Source organism: Vipera ursinii (assembly GCF_947247035.1).
Source record: "Vipera ursinii genome assembly, chromosome: 4".
NCBI lineage: Eukaryota > Metazoa > Chordata > Lepidosauria > Squamata > Viperidae > Vipera > Vipera ursinii.
The window spans coordinates 52,734,024-52,752,064 of NC_139514.1; the positions used below are offsets into that span (position 1 = coordinate 52,734,024).

At 41.6% G+C, this 18,041-nt stretch overlaps 1 protein-coding gene across 1 annotated transcript in view; it reads left to right on the forward strand.

Annotated features, from left to right (window-relative positions):
* DOP1B (DOP1 leucine zipper like protein B) overlaps positions 1-17,811 on the forward strand; it is a 66,302-nt gene extending 48,491 nt beyond the window's left edge. The window contains exons 30-38 of the mRNA XM_083361417.1: positions 4-150; positions 823-884; positions 6,742-6,870; positions 9,806-9,942; positions 10,058-10,107; positions 11,037-11,195; positions 11,751-11,880; positions 13,211-16,594; positions 17,515-17,811. Coding sequence (XP_083217543.1) covers positions 4-150; positions 823-884; positions 6,742-6,870; positions 9,806-9,942; positions 10,058-10,107; positions 11,037-11,195; positions 11,751-11,880; positions 13,211-13,477 — 1,081 coding nt within the window. The 3' untranslated portion in view covers positions 13,478-16,594; positions 17,515-17,811. The remainder of the gene's footprint in view (positions 1-3; positions 151-822; positions 885-6,741; positions 6,871-9,805; positions 9,943-10,057; positions 10,108-11,036; positions 11,196-11,750; positions 11,881-13,210; positions 16,595-17,514) is intronic.
* Positions 17,812-18,041: the final 230 nt, after the last annotated feature.

The window sequence follows — 18,041 nt, forward strand, 5'->3', positions numbered from 1 at the left end:
CAGTGCCTATAATCTTCCCAGTTTCCATGCTAGTACTCAGTTGTTAAGTTCCTTAAGTGGCTACGCCTATACCAAACGAGCATGGAAGAAAGATGTTTTAGACCTATTTATGGATCCTGCTTTTTTTCAGATGGATACTTCATGCATTCAGTAAGATATATATTTAAAAGCGTGTGACATGTTTTTGACTGAACTAACTGGGAAATTGCAACAGGTTAAAGTTGAGTTGTAATTCTAAGGTGCACTTGGAATCAATGCCAGTTAATTAAAATTCATTAGCCTTCATTAAAGGAATTAAAGGAATATGACATCACTGTGCAAAGAAAAAAATCTTAATACTATTTTCATGCTCTATTTTTTCTGAAGCATGATTTTAAAGAAATCCAAGATTCAATATGTAAGTTTAAATAGAATTCTTGCAGCAACTGAAATTGAACACATTTATTATAGCATAAATTTGTGGATTAAAGTGCACAAAAGAGTGTTTTATGAGAAACATATTAGTCTTTAATGTGCCACAAGAATCTTGGATGATTTTGTTACAAAAAGGAAATATATTTACCCTCCTCTAAATAGTAATTAAAATGATATGTCAAAAAAGAAGTCAACTTTATAGAACATCAGTTATAAACTTTGAGTCATCTTATGACTTATCTTAAGCTTTTATGACTTGTCATAAATGAAAAGCATATGCACCAGGTTTCATATACCCACTATGCAACATATTTGCAGAATTTTCATGGGGTGTCATTTTTACACTTGTTTAACAAACAATGATACATGGTCTCCATTTCACTTACACCAAACTGCTTTTTTTTCCAGCTGGCGAACCATTATCGATCACCTGCTTACACATGAAAAAACTATGTTTAAAGATTTGATGAGTAAGCATTTTCCCATAACTGTTACCAAGTTAAATGCTAGAAAATACAGAATACAAATAGAGAATGGAAAAATCAAGAAAGCTATTTATTTGTTCATTTAGTAGATTTTATATAATTCTAATGCCAAAGTTTTTGTCAATTTACATTCAGAAAAAGTTGAAAACTAAATGCCACTAATGCATTATATTAAAACACAATGACAGCTGTCATAGGCCGCTTTTTACGCGGCCGCACTGACAGCTGTCAAAAGACTACATGTGCGCAGCCGCCCACGCGGCCTACAAGCACACGCGGCCGTTTGACAGCTGTCAAACGGCGCGCATGCGCATTACCGACTGAACTGTCAAAACTGCGGCAGGCCCCCGGCGGCCGCCGCAAGCTGTCAAAGTTAGCGCATGCGCAGTAGCGGCGGCGAGCTGTCAAAACGCCGGCCGCGCGCCAAAACCAGCTGACGGGATTCCCCTGCCTAAGTAACGCGCTAGCGCTGTCTCCGGGGAGATTCTGCCCTAACAGCTGACCGATTGGCCCCCTGTTCTTGGCGGGAAAACGCGCCCAGCTGATTTGCTGTCCCGTTTGACAGCTGCCTATATAAGGCATGTTTTTCCCTGTTCTCTTGTCCGGGCTAACTGAATAAACAACCTGTTACTAAAGACGCGTCTCCCTTGTCCTTCCTGCCGATAAACCACCTGGCGACGAGGATGGGATCCCGGTACTAGCTGAAGTCACGGGCCGTGAGCGTGGCTGTCCGGTCAACCGCTGAAGTCACTAACTAAGTCACTGACCGGACAAGCCAACCTTCCAGGTGCCCGAAGTACCGCGGACCCGGTATGGCAAACCTAGGACATATAAGGGAGTTCGACGTCCGGCACCCCGAAGGTTGGGAGTCGCATTTGGGCCAGGTCGAGGGATACCTCCTTGTGAATAAAATCACGGAGGACCGCCACAAGGCCGCCGCGCTCCTATGCCTGAGCGGGCCAGCGGTTTACGATGTCGCCGTTGGCCTCTGCAGTCCGGACCCGGTCGCCACCATTCCGTATGCCGAGCTCACGGACCGCCTCAGCAAACACTTCATGCCAAGGCGGTCAGAACTGTATTGGCGGCTCTCTTTCGCCCGACGGAAGCAGCAGCCGGGTGAAACTTCCACCGCTTTCATCGCGACCGTCAGGCACGCCGCCCGCAAATGCCATTTCCCCGACCTGGAGGACCGGATCCGCGATCAAGTTATCGCCGGTCTACAGAACACGCGTCTGCAGAGGAAGCTTGTGGCAAAGCCCACAATGGACCTCGCAGAGCTCACGCTGGAGATAATGGCGTTCGAAGACAGCCATCGCGACGAAACCGAGACGGTTGGCGAAAACTCAGGCAACTCTGTCCATCAGGCCAGGGAGCTCGATCAAGGGCCGCCAGAGCCCGAATCCGGGGTCGATGCGATCCTCTCCCACTTCAACCGGATGACCGCCGGCCGGGAAAGGAGCCGCAACCAAGACCGACAATCGGGCCCCAACACGAAGAAGCCGCAAACCAACGCCAGGGCAAAGTGTGCAAGTTGCGGCGGAAGCCATGCCAGAGCCACCTGCAGGTTTAGGAACGCGAAGTGCCACGGCTGTGGCAAGACCGGCCACATCCGATCAGCATGTCGCAGCCTAAACCGGGAGACCCTCCACGACCTTGACGAAATCCCCGCAGGTAGGACAGTCCCTCCCCGCCCTCAACCAAGGGTTATAGGGTCCGTATGCTCCCTAACAAAAACTCCCGCTAACAACATCCCCAGAGCCAAGGTTAGAACGTGGGTCAAAATACAGGGAATCCCCTGTGAAATGGAGGTCGACTCAGGATCCTCCGTTTCCATCCTGTCAGGGGACACCCTCCAGAAGATAGCCAACAAAACAAATCACCGCATTCCAATCCAACCCTCCAGGGTCTTGCTGGCAGATTTTCAAGGGGCGCAAATAGATTTAAAGGGACAAGCCGTCCTGAAAGTAGATTTTTAAAAATTCTCAGGCCACTTAACAGCCCAAATAACCAAGCAACCAAGAACTAGCTTAATAGGATTAGATTGGTTTGAGGCATTAGGCATTCGCCTCGAAGGGACAAACCGCATCCAAACCAATTCTTTAGAAAATATCTGCAAAAAATTTGCGGATGTGTTTGACGGCTCACTGGGCAAATACAATGGCCCCCCCATCGACCTCAAGTTCAAACCGGAGGTCGGACCAATTAGAATAAAAGCCAGGAAAGTTCCCTTCGCCCTAAAACCAAAAATAGACAGGGAATTAGACCGCTTGCTCAAACTAGGAGTCCTAGAACCCACTGACAGCGGAACTTGGGAAACCCCCATAGTGACACCTGTCAAACCCAATGGTGACGTCAGAATCTGCGCGGACTATAAAGCGACCCTCAACCGCGCACTCAACCCGCATGCGTACCCAGTCCCGTCAGTAAGAGATGTTCTTTCAGAAATAGGGTCCGGCTCCATTTTCGCCAAATTAGACTTGGCACATGCCTTCCTGCAACTCCCTGTAACCAGGGAAACCGCAGAAGCCCAAACCATAGTGACGCACAGAGGGGCGTTCAAAGTGAACCGCCTCCAATTCGGCATCTCCGTGGCACCTGGAATATTCCAAGAAGTCATGGAGCGCACTCTCAAAGGCATCCCCGGAGTCTGCCCGTATTTTGATGACGTCCTCATCGCCGGCGACTCCTCCCACTCCCTAGCAACCAGGCTGCACGAAGTCCTCTCAAGATTCCGCGCAGCTGGCTTAAAATTAAAACGTGAGAAGTGCTCAATCAGAGTACCCTCCGCAGAGTTCCTGGGGTACAAAATAGACGGCAAAGGCATTCACCCCACCAATGCAAAAATACAAGCAATACAAGCCGCACCCCCCCCTAAAAATAAAACGGAGCTCCAGGCATTCCTAGGGCTCCTAAATTTTTACCATTCATTTCTGCCCGGAAAAGCCACAATAGCAGAACCCCTTCATAGACTCCTGGACAAAGGGGCCCCCTGGAAGTGGACCCCACTTCATAATGACAGCTTCAAACAGCTAAAACAATTACTTTCCAGCGATACAACCATATCGCACTACAACGAAACCTCTATGCATCGCCTGTGATGCTTCACCTTATGGCATCGGGGCAGTCCTCAGCCACTCCCTTAACGATGGCACGCAAGCCTCAATCGCATACTACTCGAGGACACTTTCAAAAACCGAGCGCAATTACGCGCAAATAGATAAGGAAGCCCTGGCTATTGTAGCTGGAATTAAAAAATTCCACGATTACCTCTACGGCAGACCTTTTACAATCTATACAGATCACAAACCTCTCCTGGGCATATTCACATGGGACCGCCAGACCCCGCAAATTTTATCCCCGCGAATGCTTCGCTGGACGACATTCCTCTCTGCCTACTCTTATCAGTTAATCTACAAGCCTGGAAAGGAAATGTCCCACGCAGACGGCCTTAGCAGGCTCCCACTGCCCCAAATAGACCCTGATCCAGCCCCAGCCGGCCAAGTCCTGGCCATACAAGAACTCACAGAATGCCCAGTAACAGCTAAAGACATCGCACTTGCCACAACCAGGGACCCCACCCTCAGCAGGGTACTCTCATGGGTCACATCAGGTTGGCAATCAACCTGCCCCTCACCCCCCATCCAACCTTATTTTGCAAAAAGACAAGAGCTTTCAACACATTTAGGCTGCATCCTTTGGGGCTGCAGAGTAATAATCCCTTTATGCCACAGAGCAAGAGTTCTCCAAACACTACATGAGGGCCACCCTGGCATTTCAAAAATGAAGGCCCTGGCACGCAGCTATATCTGGTGGCCATCCTTAGACAGGGACATTGAGCAGCATGTAGCCGGCTGCTATCTCTGCCAGCAAACCAGACCCTCCCCTCCACACGCCCCAGTTCACAAATGGGAAACCACTTCCAATCCTTGGTCCCGCATCCACCTCGATTACGCAGGACCGTTCCAGGGACAAACCTTTTTAATTATTGTAGATAGTTACTCTAAATGGCTGGAGGTTCTCCCGGTTTCAAGCACCACATCAGAGGCCACCATTCAAGCATTAAGGGGAGTTTTTGCCACCCACGGTCTACCAGATGTCATAATCACTGACAACGGGCCTCAATTTACCTCCCGTGACTTCCAGATCTTCACGAGGAGGAACTGTATTAGACACGCAACATCGGCTCCGTTCCACCCGTCCAGTAATGGCCTCGCAGAGGTCATGGTGAAGACCACCAAAGACTCTCTGCGCAGAATGATCGTCGGAAACTGGCACCGTCGACTCGCCCGCTTCCTCCTCGCTCACCACACCACTCCCGTGTCCACCACCGGCAAATCTCCAGCAGAACTAAGATGGGGTCGCCGACTGGTCACTCGACTCGATAGACTGCACCCAGACAGGCCAGCGGCCGAAAAAACCAACAATTTGCCACACAAAACATTTTCTAAGGGACAATATGTCTGGGCCCGAAATTATGGGGGAAGGGATAAATGGACCCAGGGGGTGGTTCTCGATCAAACCGGCCCCCTGTCTTACACCATAAACGCGGGCGGGGGACTCACATTTAGGAGGCACGCAGACCAGCTTCGCCCCCGGTCACCCCCCAACTCCTCCACGCCAGAAGTGGCGGACGGAAATTGGGAGCCCCCCAGCACCGACTACCCGGAAGAAATCCCGAGCCACACAGACCCTCCGCCCATTCCCCCCGTAGAAGCCCCCGAAACCATAGAAGCACCTGCTCCCCGCAGATCCACTCGTCAGAAGAGGCCGCCAGCATACTTAGCGGATTTCGAATGGGCCGGAAGTTCGCCGAACAGTTCCAACACCAGTTGAAAGTTACTCCAAGTTGTGTGTTCAGTTCAAGGGGGGGGGGAAAGGGGTGCATTATATTAAAACACAATGACAGCTGTCATAGGCCGCTTTTTACGCGGCCGCACTGACAGCTGTCAAAAGACTACATGTGCGCAGCCGCCCACGCGGCCTACAAGCACACGCGGCCGTTTGACAGCTGTCAAACGGCGCGCATGCGCATTACCGACTGAACTGTCAAAACCGCGGCAGGCCCCCGGCGGCCGCCGCAAGCTGTCAAAGTTAGCGCATGCGCAGTAGCGGCGGCGAGCTGTCAAAACGCCGGCCGCGCGCCAAAACCAGCTGACGGGATTCCCCTGCCTAACTAACGCGCTAGCGCTGTCTCCGGGGAGATTCTGCCCTAACAGCTGACCGATTGGCCCCCTGTTCTTGGCGGGAAAACGCGCCCAGCTGATTTGCTGTCCCGTTTGACAGCTGCCTATATAAGGCATGTTTTTCCCTGTTCTCTTGTCCGGGCTAACTGAATAAACAACCTGTTACTAAAGACGCGTCTCCCTTGTCCTTCCTGCCGATAAACCAACTAACAATATAAAGCACGAATAAAGTTAATAGCCTGGACAATATGCATTTGAAGACATTGAAAAGTTAAATTTTGTAGTTAGGACCCTAACTATGAAAGATCAGTACAAACAACTCGTTGGATATACACAGTGGCTGCAGTAGCAATAAGTAGAAATATTTCAGTTATATTTTTAAGTTTAGAGAAAAAACTTTTCTGGTTTATCAGTTAAAAATATTTGAAGTTCTGTAAATGTCAGTAGATTGATGTCATAATAGCTGATCTGTAAACATTAGCTTTAGTTGGTCTGATAGTTTACTACAAGATGTAAGCAAGTAGCTCAAGAGAATAGGTTGCATATAAAGGGCAGTTTAGTACCATATGATTCATATGTTTCTGTTATAATTCTGATCCTTGTACCAGCTAAGACAATTCTTGAGATAGATATATTAACATCCATTTTTTTAATTGTAGATATGCAGAGTAGTTCCTTAAAACTTTTTCCAAGTTTTGAACAAAAGGCAATGCTGTTAAAGCGTCAAGCCTTTGCTGTTTTCAGTGGTGAAATTGATCAATATCATCTTTATCTTCCTTTGATACAAGGTGAGTGATAATTTGTTTATGTTATAGATAAAGGATGTGATATAACTTATAACATTAACTAAAAAGGATAAAATATTTTTAGAATGAAATTTAAAAAGGCTATAAGCAACAGTTTCTGTATATATGGCTGTGGAAGTGTGGAATTCATTATTTTAATAACTAATTCAAGCACACATTCCAACTTGATGCTTTTTGATAATGCAATTTTGACTCGCATTATCCTAGCCATCATGGTAAGTGCAACATGTCTTGTAGACAGGAATTACCAAAAAATGTAATATTATCCCCAGATTCAAAATCCACTAAAGTTATAAATTGATTTCCTTTTTAATGAGTGAAATAAGTATTTGACCCTTTCACAAAACATGACTTAGTAATTGGTGGCAATCACAGAGGTCAGACATTTCTTGTAGTTGGCCACCAGGTTTGTTTACATCTCAGGAGGGATTTTGTCCCACTCCTCTTTGCAGATCCTCTCCAAGTCATTAAGGTTTTGAAACTCACATTTGGCAGCTCGAACTTTCAGCTCCCTCCACAGATTTTTTTTTAATTCCATTTATATCCCGCCCTTCTCCGAAGACTCAAGACGGCTTACAAGCTTAGCAGTAGCCTTCATTCTATGTATATGCCTGCTTACTAGGGCTTTCACACCCCTCCCAAGCGGCATTATTACAAAGTCAGCTTAATTGCCCCCAACAATCTGGGTTCTATGGGATTAAGGTCTGGAGCCTGTGCATGTGCTTTCTTGAGCAGGGGGACCTAGCGGGCACTTGCAGGATTTCAGTCCTTCATGCCGTAGTGTGTTACCAATTGTTTTCTTGGTGACTATGGTCCCAGCTGCCTTGAGATCAGTGACAAAATCCTCCCATGTAGTTCTAGGCTGATTCCTCACCATTGTCATGATCATTGAAACTCCACAAGGTGAGATCTTCCATGAAGCCCTAGACCGAGGGAGATTGACAGTTATTTTGTGTTTCTTCCATTTGCGAATAATCGCACCAGCTGTTGTCACCTTCTGGCCAAGCGGCTTGGCAACAGTCTCATAGCCATTCCAATCTCGTGTAGGTCTACAATCTTGTCCCTGACATCCTTGGACAGCTCTTTGGTCTTGGCCATGGTGGAGAGTTTGGAATCTGATTGATTGATTGCTTCTGTGGACAGATGTCTTTTTAGAGGTAACAAGCTGAGATTAGGAGCACTCCCTTTAAGAGAGTGCTCCTAATCTCAGCTTTTTACCTGTATAAAAGACACCTGGGAGGAAGAAATCTTGCTGATTGATAGGGGATCAAATACTTATTTCACTCATTAAAATGCAAATCAATTTATATCTTTTTTGAAATGCATTTTTCTGGATTTTTTGTTGTTATTTTAATGCTCACTGTTAAAATAAACCTACCATTAAAATTATAGTCATATGGTCATTTCTTTGTCAGTGGGCAAAATCAGCAGGGGATCAAATTTTTTTTCCCTCACTGTATATCAAATCAAGATTCTACTTTACTTGCACAAATACACAGATATATTCATTGTCCTCCATAAATAAAAAGGACAGGCTTCTATCCAATGTTAGGGTTAGGGAGATAATTTACATTTGCAGTTCTAGGATGGGCTAACTACATTCAATTCACTACTGACTTAACATTGTTAGTTAAATTGTAGAGTCATGGCCATTACTCAATAAATATTACAACTTTTGTTTGTATATCACTTGGTAACACAATGACATCATCTGGGCCTTTCATTAAGAAAATGTACTGTGTACTCAGTACTCAGCCCAGAAAATGTACTGTGTTGGACAGGTGTAGGCAGGCAAAAATGTGGGTGGTGTTGTGATTCAGGGTCAGCCTGTGGGTTCGGCAGTTGGGTCGGATGACTCAGATGAGGGGGAGGAGGGGGGTGTTGAAGACCTTGCTGATGATAGCCCTCAGGCAGGCCCCTCCCACTTGGTCACCATGGAGACCCAGCTGTGTGAGCCTGACAGTGTGGATGAAGATGACCCACAGCTGGCCCTGTTCAAGGACGCCCGACGCAGGAGGCAGTCAAGTAGGAGTAAACAGAGGAAGGCTGTGGGGCTTCTCGGAAGGAGGCAGAGAGAGGCCACACCCTGAACTCTTTATAAACGGAATGTGTGGGGGAGGGCTGGTTTGCTGAAAGCAACCGCTCAGATAGTGTTTCAAAGCTCCGGTATCTTGGTTTGTGTCTTGTTTGTTTTGTAATAAATTTGGCAGACGTATTCCAGCCTCTTGCCGTCTGTAAAGGGGTTGCCTTTTCTGCAAGGCCGGTAGCAGGCTGGTACAGAACAGGTGGGAATGACAAAACATGCATCATGAAACAAAACCATAACTCACACAACTTCATGAGACATGGGCATGTAAAGACAAATTTTGAATAACTTCCTTGTACAGATCTCATCGTTCTGAAGTAATCTTTGCTTCCTCTGGATTACTATGCCCCTGGTGCTCTAGTTTTGCTTACATAATTCTGCATCTTCATCAAGATTATCAATTTGAATCCCTAAGCTGAGTTATAATTGATTCTTCTGGCAACTTCAATTTTGTTGACATACTTACTGTCAGCTCTATTCACAATTCCTTCTTTCTCTTAGCCTGAGAGAGTTTTGATCTTAAAAAGTTTCAGTACTGGTTTGAAAAGAAAGGTGAGATACAAACTAACTAATAAATCTGATGGTAACCAAACAAACCACTTACATTTCAGTACTTTTCTATTCAGTACGCTTAATGGTTTTAATTAGGTAGAAATTACTATTATTTACAAGTATTAAGTTTTAATACTTGAGTTTTTAATAGTCTGGATAATCTTTCTGTATTTCAGTAAGCCGTCATGAGTTAACATTCAACAGCGTATAAAATAGATTACATTGTCTGTTAACTTGCCCTCTTTTTTTTCTTTCTCTGTTGTAATTTTTTTTTCTAAGAGCGATTGACCGACAACCTACGTGTGGGACACACTTCTTCAGTAGCTGCCCAGATGTTTCTTTTTTTCAGGGTACTTTTACTGAGAATTTCCCCTCAACACCTAACCTCTTTATGGCCAATCATGGTGACAGAATTGGTAAGTAATAATTAGTAGCAGAATGATACTAATAGTAGAATGAGTGATATTTGAAAGAAAGAAATATTTACTAATACAGTTTTCTCTTTTCTCCTCCATTTCTCTGGTCATCTAGATTCAAACGTTTATACAGTTAGAGGAAATTCTAATGGCTGAACCAGCAAAGTAAGTTTTTCCCCCCCAATAAACTTAACAAAAAACAGATAAAATAAGAAATCTGATCTTAATAGTTAATAATGAGGATTGAAATTAGTTCTGTTATTTTAGAATTAAACTACAGTTCAGAAGTAGTAGAATACAGGCCATGCAGACAAATAATACACCACACACAAAAAAACAATATCCAATGCTCAGTTTCTGGATCTAGACTTTAGGAGGTATCAAGTAATAGGAAAGAAATCTTGTTCAAGAGCTTCTTGCAGGCAGAACTGGCTCAGGTAGAAAAATGGGCTGCCCTGGTATCAGGTGGCATTTCACATTCTAGGTCTTATTCTTAGAGTTCACACAAACTTTGCACCAATAAAGGAAGATATTTGTACGTGCACTTCTCAGTACAGTGGATTATTATTTTATACGTACATTTTATTTTTTTACCTTTTTTTGTAATTTATTAATTCAAACACCTGATAATTGGCAGCTCACCATTTGAATACTCATCCAGGAACACTGACTTTAAAATGACTTCAAGATTCTCCCCAGGATATTAAATGGCACTTTTCTGCCTGCAAAGAATCTTTTTGAGAGGTTGCTAATACGCAGCAGTTAGGGCCAGTGGAACAATTATATTACTAGCCCCCTTGAAATTATATGGAATATAATATTTGTACCCATTTTGTTGGTTGGTTTGGAAAAGAAAGGAATGTTAAATTTAAAATAGAAATGGTATTTTTTTAATGGAAATGTCTTAGCTGCATTAGCTAAGTTCCAGTAAAATTAAGTTTCAGCGGTCTCGTCTTTTCAAAATTCCAGATGCATTTGTATTTGTACTCTTGTATGAAAGGGTTTAATTAATTGTTCAGTTAGTTTTCACATTTAAAAAAAAATCACCAGGTTTGTTCTGCAGTCTTTATTATTTTTTTTTATGGATCTTACAGAAACAACAAGAAAATGAACAGACCGAAAGCACCATCAAATGGCAGTGCTGGGTTACTTGGTGACATACACCAGAATGAATTAACCTTGTATTTATCAGCCTGTAAATTTTTAGACACGGCACTTTCTTTTCCACCTGACAAGATGCAGTTGTTTCAGATGTAAGCTTTATATTTTTATTCTTGGCAAAATAGTAGAGCATTTGTGGGTTATCTCAGTGTAATCTGACTGTGCTTCTCTTTCTGCTGGATAGCTATACCACTTCATTAGTTTTATCAAATCTAATATTTTTCTGTCACTTTCAGAATCTGGTGAAACATGTGCACCTTAAATATAAATTTAAATGCATAAAATAAAATTTATAGATACAGATTATATTGCAAGAGAATTCACCTAAGATCAAAAATAACAAATATGTAATATAGCAATATATATGTGGAAATAAAGTTGTATTTTTTCTTCTTCTTCACGTTTGTAGCATTTGCAGAATTTCTGGTTTATAAAACGAAGGCAAAAATTGTTCCTATGGGACTAAAATGACAAAAGTAACAAACATATGTAGGCAAATTTAAACAGCATGTAGGTTTAAAGATTGTGTGCTGTGTCCCAAATGAGATAACCAGCGTTTTGGAAATGAATACTTTTTCCTGTTAATCCATATGATCAAAAAATAAAGCCATGTTAGATTTTGTACCTTACAGTATGTCTGTTTTTAGGTATAAGTGGGCCTTTGTTCCAGAGGTGGACATGCAGAGTTGCAGCATGATTTCAGATGTAATGGAAAATCACCAGGAATGCAAGCCTCATGTCGCTAGAATCATGGATTTATTGAAGCTAAAATATGGGGCAAGTACTATCTTCATCAAATAACTTTTATTGCCTGAAACTCCATAGTTTTCTTATCAAAAAATATTTTGAAATCAATATGCTGCTCAGATATACCCAAGACAGTGTGAACATTATTCTCATGTATTGAGCAGAGCTGCTTCGATTCAGCAACATTGCTCAATATTTGTATATATTTGGGAAGGCATAGTCTAGTAATCCTTCTATGGGACCCAATTCAAGTTAATTGATTAGTAGATGATACGTTAATGTGGTGCATGCCCAATTCATGTAAAATAAGCAAAGTTATTCATACTTAATGCAAAATAAACTTATTATATGCTGTTTTTTATTTTATTCTATTTTGTTTTCTAAAGGTTGTTTAGCTTTTACTGGTGGAAATGTATTTAAGATTTCTACATATGTATCTCAAGTTGTTGAGGGCCTGATGCACATAGATAGCTCACAAACTAGATGTGATTGTTATGTCAAGTTGAATGTGGTTTGTCCAACTTCATTCTTACTTCCCAACTTGATTCTTCCTGTGGTTATGAAACTGCAAGTCCCAGAATATCTTGCTAGCTATGCTTCTAGAGTCATTCTTGTAAATTCTCTGAGCTGTCATCCTACAATATTTTGAGTGCTCAAAAATATGGAAAATATTATCTATAATTTATAAAATAGACTAAGTTAAAAATGTCTATGTTCAAACAAAAAAGTGTGTGTGTGTGTGTGTGTGTGTGTGTGTGTGTTAAATGTTTGTTAAGCATTCAGAATACAGTTGCTTAGTCCCAGACATGGGACAAATCTTATTTCCTGTTTCAGCCTAGCCCAAGGCCATCTACAGGCAGTAGCCACAGCAGTGGCAGCTCATATTTGTGTAAATTTTTTGGCTTGCTAACAAAGAATAAAGGAAGACTGATATGATCATTTCAAACTTATTTGTTCTCATCAGTCAGCCACACCCTTCTGAGATTCGAACCTGGGCTGATTGCACATTAGGCAATTGTTCTAACCCTTAGGCCACAGGCTCTTTCTGTTTGGGGCCTAGCAAGGTATTCTAAATACTTAACAAACACTTAACACATATCTCCCTTGCTTCTCAGCTAACAAAGTGAGAAATATATGTATGTATGTATGTATGTATAAATTTTTGGATTGCTAACAAAGAATTAAAGGGAGACAGATATATCACAGTTGATATTAAATATATATATATATATATATATATATATATATATATATATATATATATATATATATATATATATATATATATATCACAGTTGATATTAAATACATTCATGCAAATGCATATTAACAGTTTGTTTTTTATTTTATTTTTTTCAAGGAACAAAATATAAATGATGAAGCAACAAAAAATTGTGACTTTCCTCTTTTGGATCTTCATTCTGTATCAAATATCACACAATTAATTCCATTCTTTAATACATTAAATTCTGCTTTTAAAACTCAAGGTGGCAGATTACTAAGCACACACAACTCCAAGACTTTTAAAAACAGCTATCCCAACACCAGTGGAACAAGAATTTTGAAGCTACTGGAAGAATATGTTGAGCGTGATTTTATAGATAATATGGAAAATGAATCATTGTAAAACATCTGTTTCATTCTTGTAATCAAGTTTCATTTTGCTAAAATGTGAAATGCTTGAAGCAACATACAACTTTCCATTGCTTTACCAAAACAAATTAGCTTAAGTTAAAATGAAGAATCATTATTTGTCAATTAATATAATCATTTAATTGAGATGCTTATTTATGAATGCAGATTTGTTGACTTTCAATTAAAAAAAATTTCCTTCTACCAGGAAATGTAACATTCTACATTTCTCAAAAGATAAATTGTTCTAATTTTAATTCTGCTCTAAACAACTTCTGCATAGCAACTTACTAAAACAGATTAGCATAGTTTACATTACTCATGTTTTTCTAACCCCAAAGTAATAGTCTACACATTTGCAATATTGATCAGCCTTCTAGGTGGACCGTGCCAGAAAACCAATTCCACAGAATAGTGAAACTTCCTATTTTTATTGAGATTAGCTATAATGGCAGAATCTTGGCAGTTAGATCAGTTTGCCTGAGATGCTTCAGAACGTGGTCTCATTCTGGCCTTAATAATGCTTCAAGTCCTTTTGCCTAGGCAACAGATCATGCATAATCTCCAGCAAGGTCATCCACCTTACTCTTTATAGGTGGTTGACTCATAGCCTTTGGAAGGCTTAAGTCCCCTCTATCCTATTGCAACCCCACATTGCAATAATCATTTCCACTTCAGTGTTAGGCCTATGATTATAAGCAAAAACAAATTTAGTAGCAAGTAGGGTTTCACCAAACCTAATGATTATTGCTTTTTCAGTAAATATTTTTAAGATTTGTCTTTATGTTTCCATGAAATTTATGAGTAACCATTCTAAAACCAGAAAAGGTTTTTTTAAAAACTTGGAAGTTTTAACTAATTTAAAGCCATTGTTGCCTTTTACAGTTTGATGTATGATACTTAATTGTAATAGGCCAATAAGAATGTAAAAGTATGTCTAAGAACTGTATAGTTCCTAAAGACATGTATATATGTTTAGTATGTATGGATTACTAGGCTGCATTGTCAGTACCTACTTTCCAAACCTGTTCGCAGTTTTGCTGACACATTCTTGTGCAAAAATGTACATTTACTGAAAGTATTGTAGAGGTAGTCATTGACTTACAACCTCAATTGAGCCTAAAATTTCTGTTGCTAAGCGAGACATTTGTTAATTTTGCCCCATTTTACAACCTTTCTTGCCTCCATTATTAAGTGAATCATGAAGTTGTTAAGTGGGTAACATAGCTGTTAAGTGAATCTGGCTTCCCCATTGACTTTGCTTGTCAGAAGGTTGCAAAAGGGGATCACATGACCCCAGGACACTGCGACCATCTTAAATATGAGTTGCCAAGTGTATGAAATTTGATCATGTGGCCCTGGGGAGGCTGCAATGGTTGTAAGTCTGAAAAACAGTCATAAGTCACTTTTTTCAGTATCGTCGTAACTTTGAATGGTCACTAAACAAACTCTTGTAAGTGGAGGACTACCTGTATAAGACTGGAAGCAAATAGATTTATAGTTAAAGACGCTTTGTGAAAGACAGTGGCTTTTGTTCCAGCTAAGTTTTTGCACAAAGCTTTGTGATACATGAGCAGAACCAAGGATCAGAAGGTCAAAGATGTCACACAAATAGCTACAAACAGAAAAAACATCGATAACAAAGCAAAAAATGTGTATATTCAAAAACTACTACTCTCTTCTTTAAATGCATTTAGTATTATACTTTTTTAAGTTCAGATTTTTTATGTGACTGTCCTTTCTCCATCTGTGATGATTAGCACTTTGAGTTTCTCAAATAATATACACTGGGCAAAAAACAGCACCAATGTGAATATTTCTGTGTCCCACTTAGGTAAACATTTAAATACCTTTGTTGAATTTCTTAAATGTCAAAAAAATGGCACGTATTTCATTTAATTAGTTTTGATTTTCATTAAATGCCCAATCAGATCATAAACACCTGATGTATGATGTAAAGATGTACTTATTTTAATATTGTAAATTATTTATGTATTTTGTAAACTTAAACAAATATACTTCAATTAAACTTTCTTTATCATTATGAATGTATACTTATGCCTTTCTAAATGTTTTGATCAAAGATATATGTTCTGCTGTATAATAGATACTGCTGTATAATACTGTGTGTTTCCTGTCATGTGGAAATTTAAACATTTCCAAAATCTTTGACAATGTTGCTAGCTCTCAGGGAAAATAAGACAGTCTTTATTTGCAATGCTAGTTGTGTCACAGGAGAATCTCACATGTCCCTTGCTCTTTGTTTATTCTGAGGAAGTGCAGCTAATATTAGCTGTTTTACAATACATATAATTCCCAGGTCTGATTTAATCCTCTAAATTTGAAGTTTAGTATCTTAAATACATTGTAACTTACTCTTCCATTACATCCACCACTAAACTTACTTTCCGTATTTCCTCGCTTCTCCTCCATCCACTTTGAACTTATCTCAGGGGCTGTATTTATGATTTTATTGTAACTTTCACTGTCATTTATAATGCACTTAATTGCTTATTAAGTTAGTTCACCTTCTCATGCAGGAGGTCATTTCCTGCTACATGGTTGAACTTCATTCCAGTCTTGCCAACAATATATTGCCTTTGTTTCTTCATGGCCCTTTTTCCCAAATCCTGTCTAACAAAATGTATTTTAATTAATTGAAAATGTACCTGACCACTTGGATTAACAATCGTTGGCTCTCTGTAATATTTAGTAGATTTACTGTACACAACTTGTAGCTGCACAGCAACGTGAGATTGATAGCAAAATGAGAGCCAGGCTAAAAAGCTGGAGACTATGAATTATAATTCCGCCTTAGCCATGAAAGCCAGCTGGGTGACTTTGGGCCAGTCACTCACTCTCAGCCCAACCCAACTCACAGGGTTGCTGTTGTGGGGAAAATAGAATGAGAAAGGTTGTTTTGTTGGATACGTTTGCTGCTTTGAGTTATATGTAAAAATAATAAAGGCAGGATTATTTTTTTTCAAAATTTGAAATTGTCTGGTTTGGGAAATAGCACTATTGAAACGTTTGTTTTCCAACTAATCATAATATAGATGAAGTTTTGATTTGATACTACTGTTTTAAAATGACTGATAACTGAGTATCTAAGGCACGGGTCGGCAACCCGCGGCTCCGGAGCCACATGCGGCTCTTTGAGCTGTCTCCTGCGGCTCCCAGCCGCCCGGTGCGCGCGCACCTCTTCGAATGGGCAGTGGTGCGCGCGCACCTCTTCAAATGGAAAGTGGCACCGCCCATTCCGAGAGGTGCACGCGCACCTCTCCAAACGAGCGGAGGTGCGCGCGCACCTATCAAAACCTTTGGAGAGGTGCGCGCGCACCTCCGCCCGAACGGGCAGCAGCGCCGTTCTTTGGGAAAGCTGCCGCGGCATGTTTGCAGGCTGCCGAAGGCGGCAGCTCTGCAAACAGGCCGTGGCAGCTTTCCCAACGAGCGGCGCCGCTGCCCGTTCTGAGAGGTGCGCGCGCACCTCTCCGAACGAGCGGAGGTGCGCGCGCACCTCTCCAAACGGGCAGCGGCGCCGCTCTTTGGGAAAGCTGCCGCGGCACGTTTGCAGGCTGCCGAAGGTGGCAGCTCTGCAAATGGGCCGTGGCAGCTTTCCCAACAAGCGGCACTGCTGCCCGTTCCGAGAGGTGCGCGCGCACCTGTCCAAAGGTTTAGAGAGGTGCGCGCGCACCTCCACTCATTCGGAGAGGTGAGCGTGCACCTCTTGGAACGGGCAGCAGCGTCGCTTGTTGGGAAAGCTGCCACGGCCCATTTGCAGAGCTGCCGCCTTCCTCCGAAGGCGGTAGCTCTGCAAACGGGCCGTCGCCGTCACGCAACCGGTTCCATCATACATTTAAAAAATGGCAACCGCGCGCGTCCGCACATGCACAAGAAAAAACATTTTGCGCATGCACAAAACATTTTCTGCGCATGCATGGATGCACGCACGCGGCTCCCACTTTTTATGTGTGATGGAATCGGTTCCCAGTGGCTCTTTTCCTTTTTCAGGTTGCCGACCCCTGATCTAAGGCAATGATTTATGGCAAAAAGAAACTGGGGATGTAATTACATATTTAAAATGATTGGCAAAGGAGAGTGGAGTATTAAGGTGAATAGTTGCTGTATAAAGATGTAATCAATGTTGAATGTAATTTTCATAATGTTATTGCAGAACGCCACCTTGAACAAGTGTTTGTTTCTACCACTTATATTCTTCATTTAGATTGGTCTTTCGTACTGAATGTTTTATTTCTAAATCACAACCTGTTTGAAATATCCACACACCTACAAATGAACAGTTAAAAATAAATCATTTTTAAAACAAAGTTTCAATTCTTAACTTGCAATTATTTTGATTATTATTATTTTTTGGATTTCATTTACCATGGAGCATATAACAGACACTTTGATAGCATATTCTGTAAGATACAGATTTAATCTCTGAATCTAAGAACATGTAGTTTTCATATGGAAGGTTGACATATCTATTGATTGTCATCCTGATGAATGGCACCCCAATTTGTGCCAGAGTAAAAAGTTGTCTATGAAAAACTTGT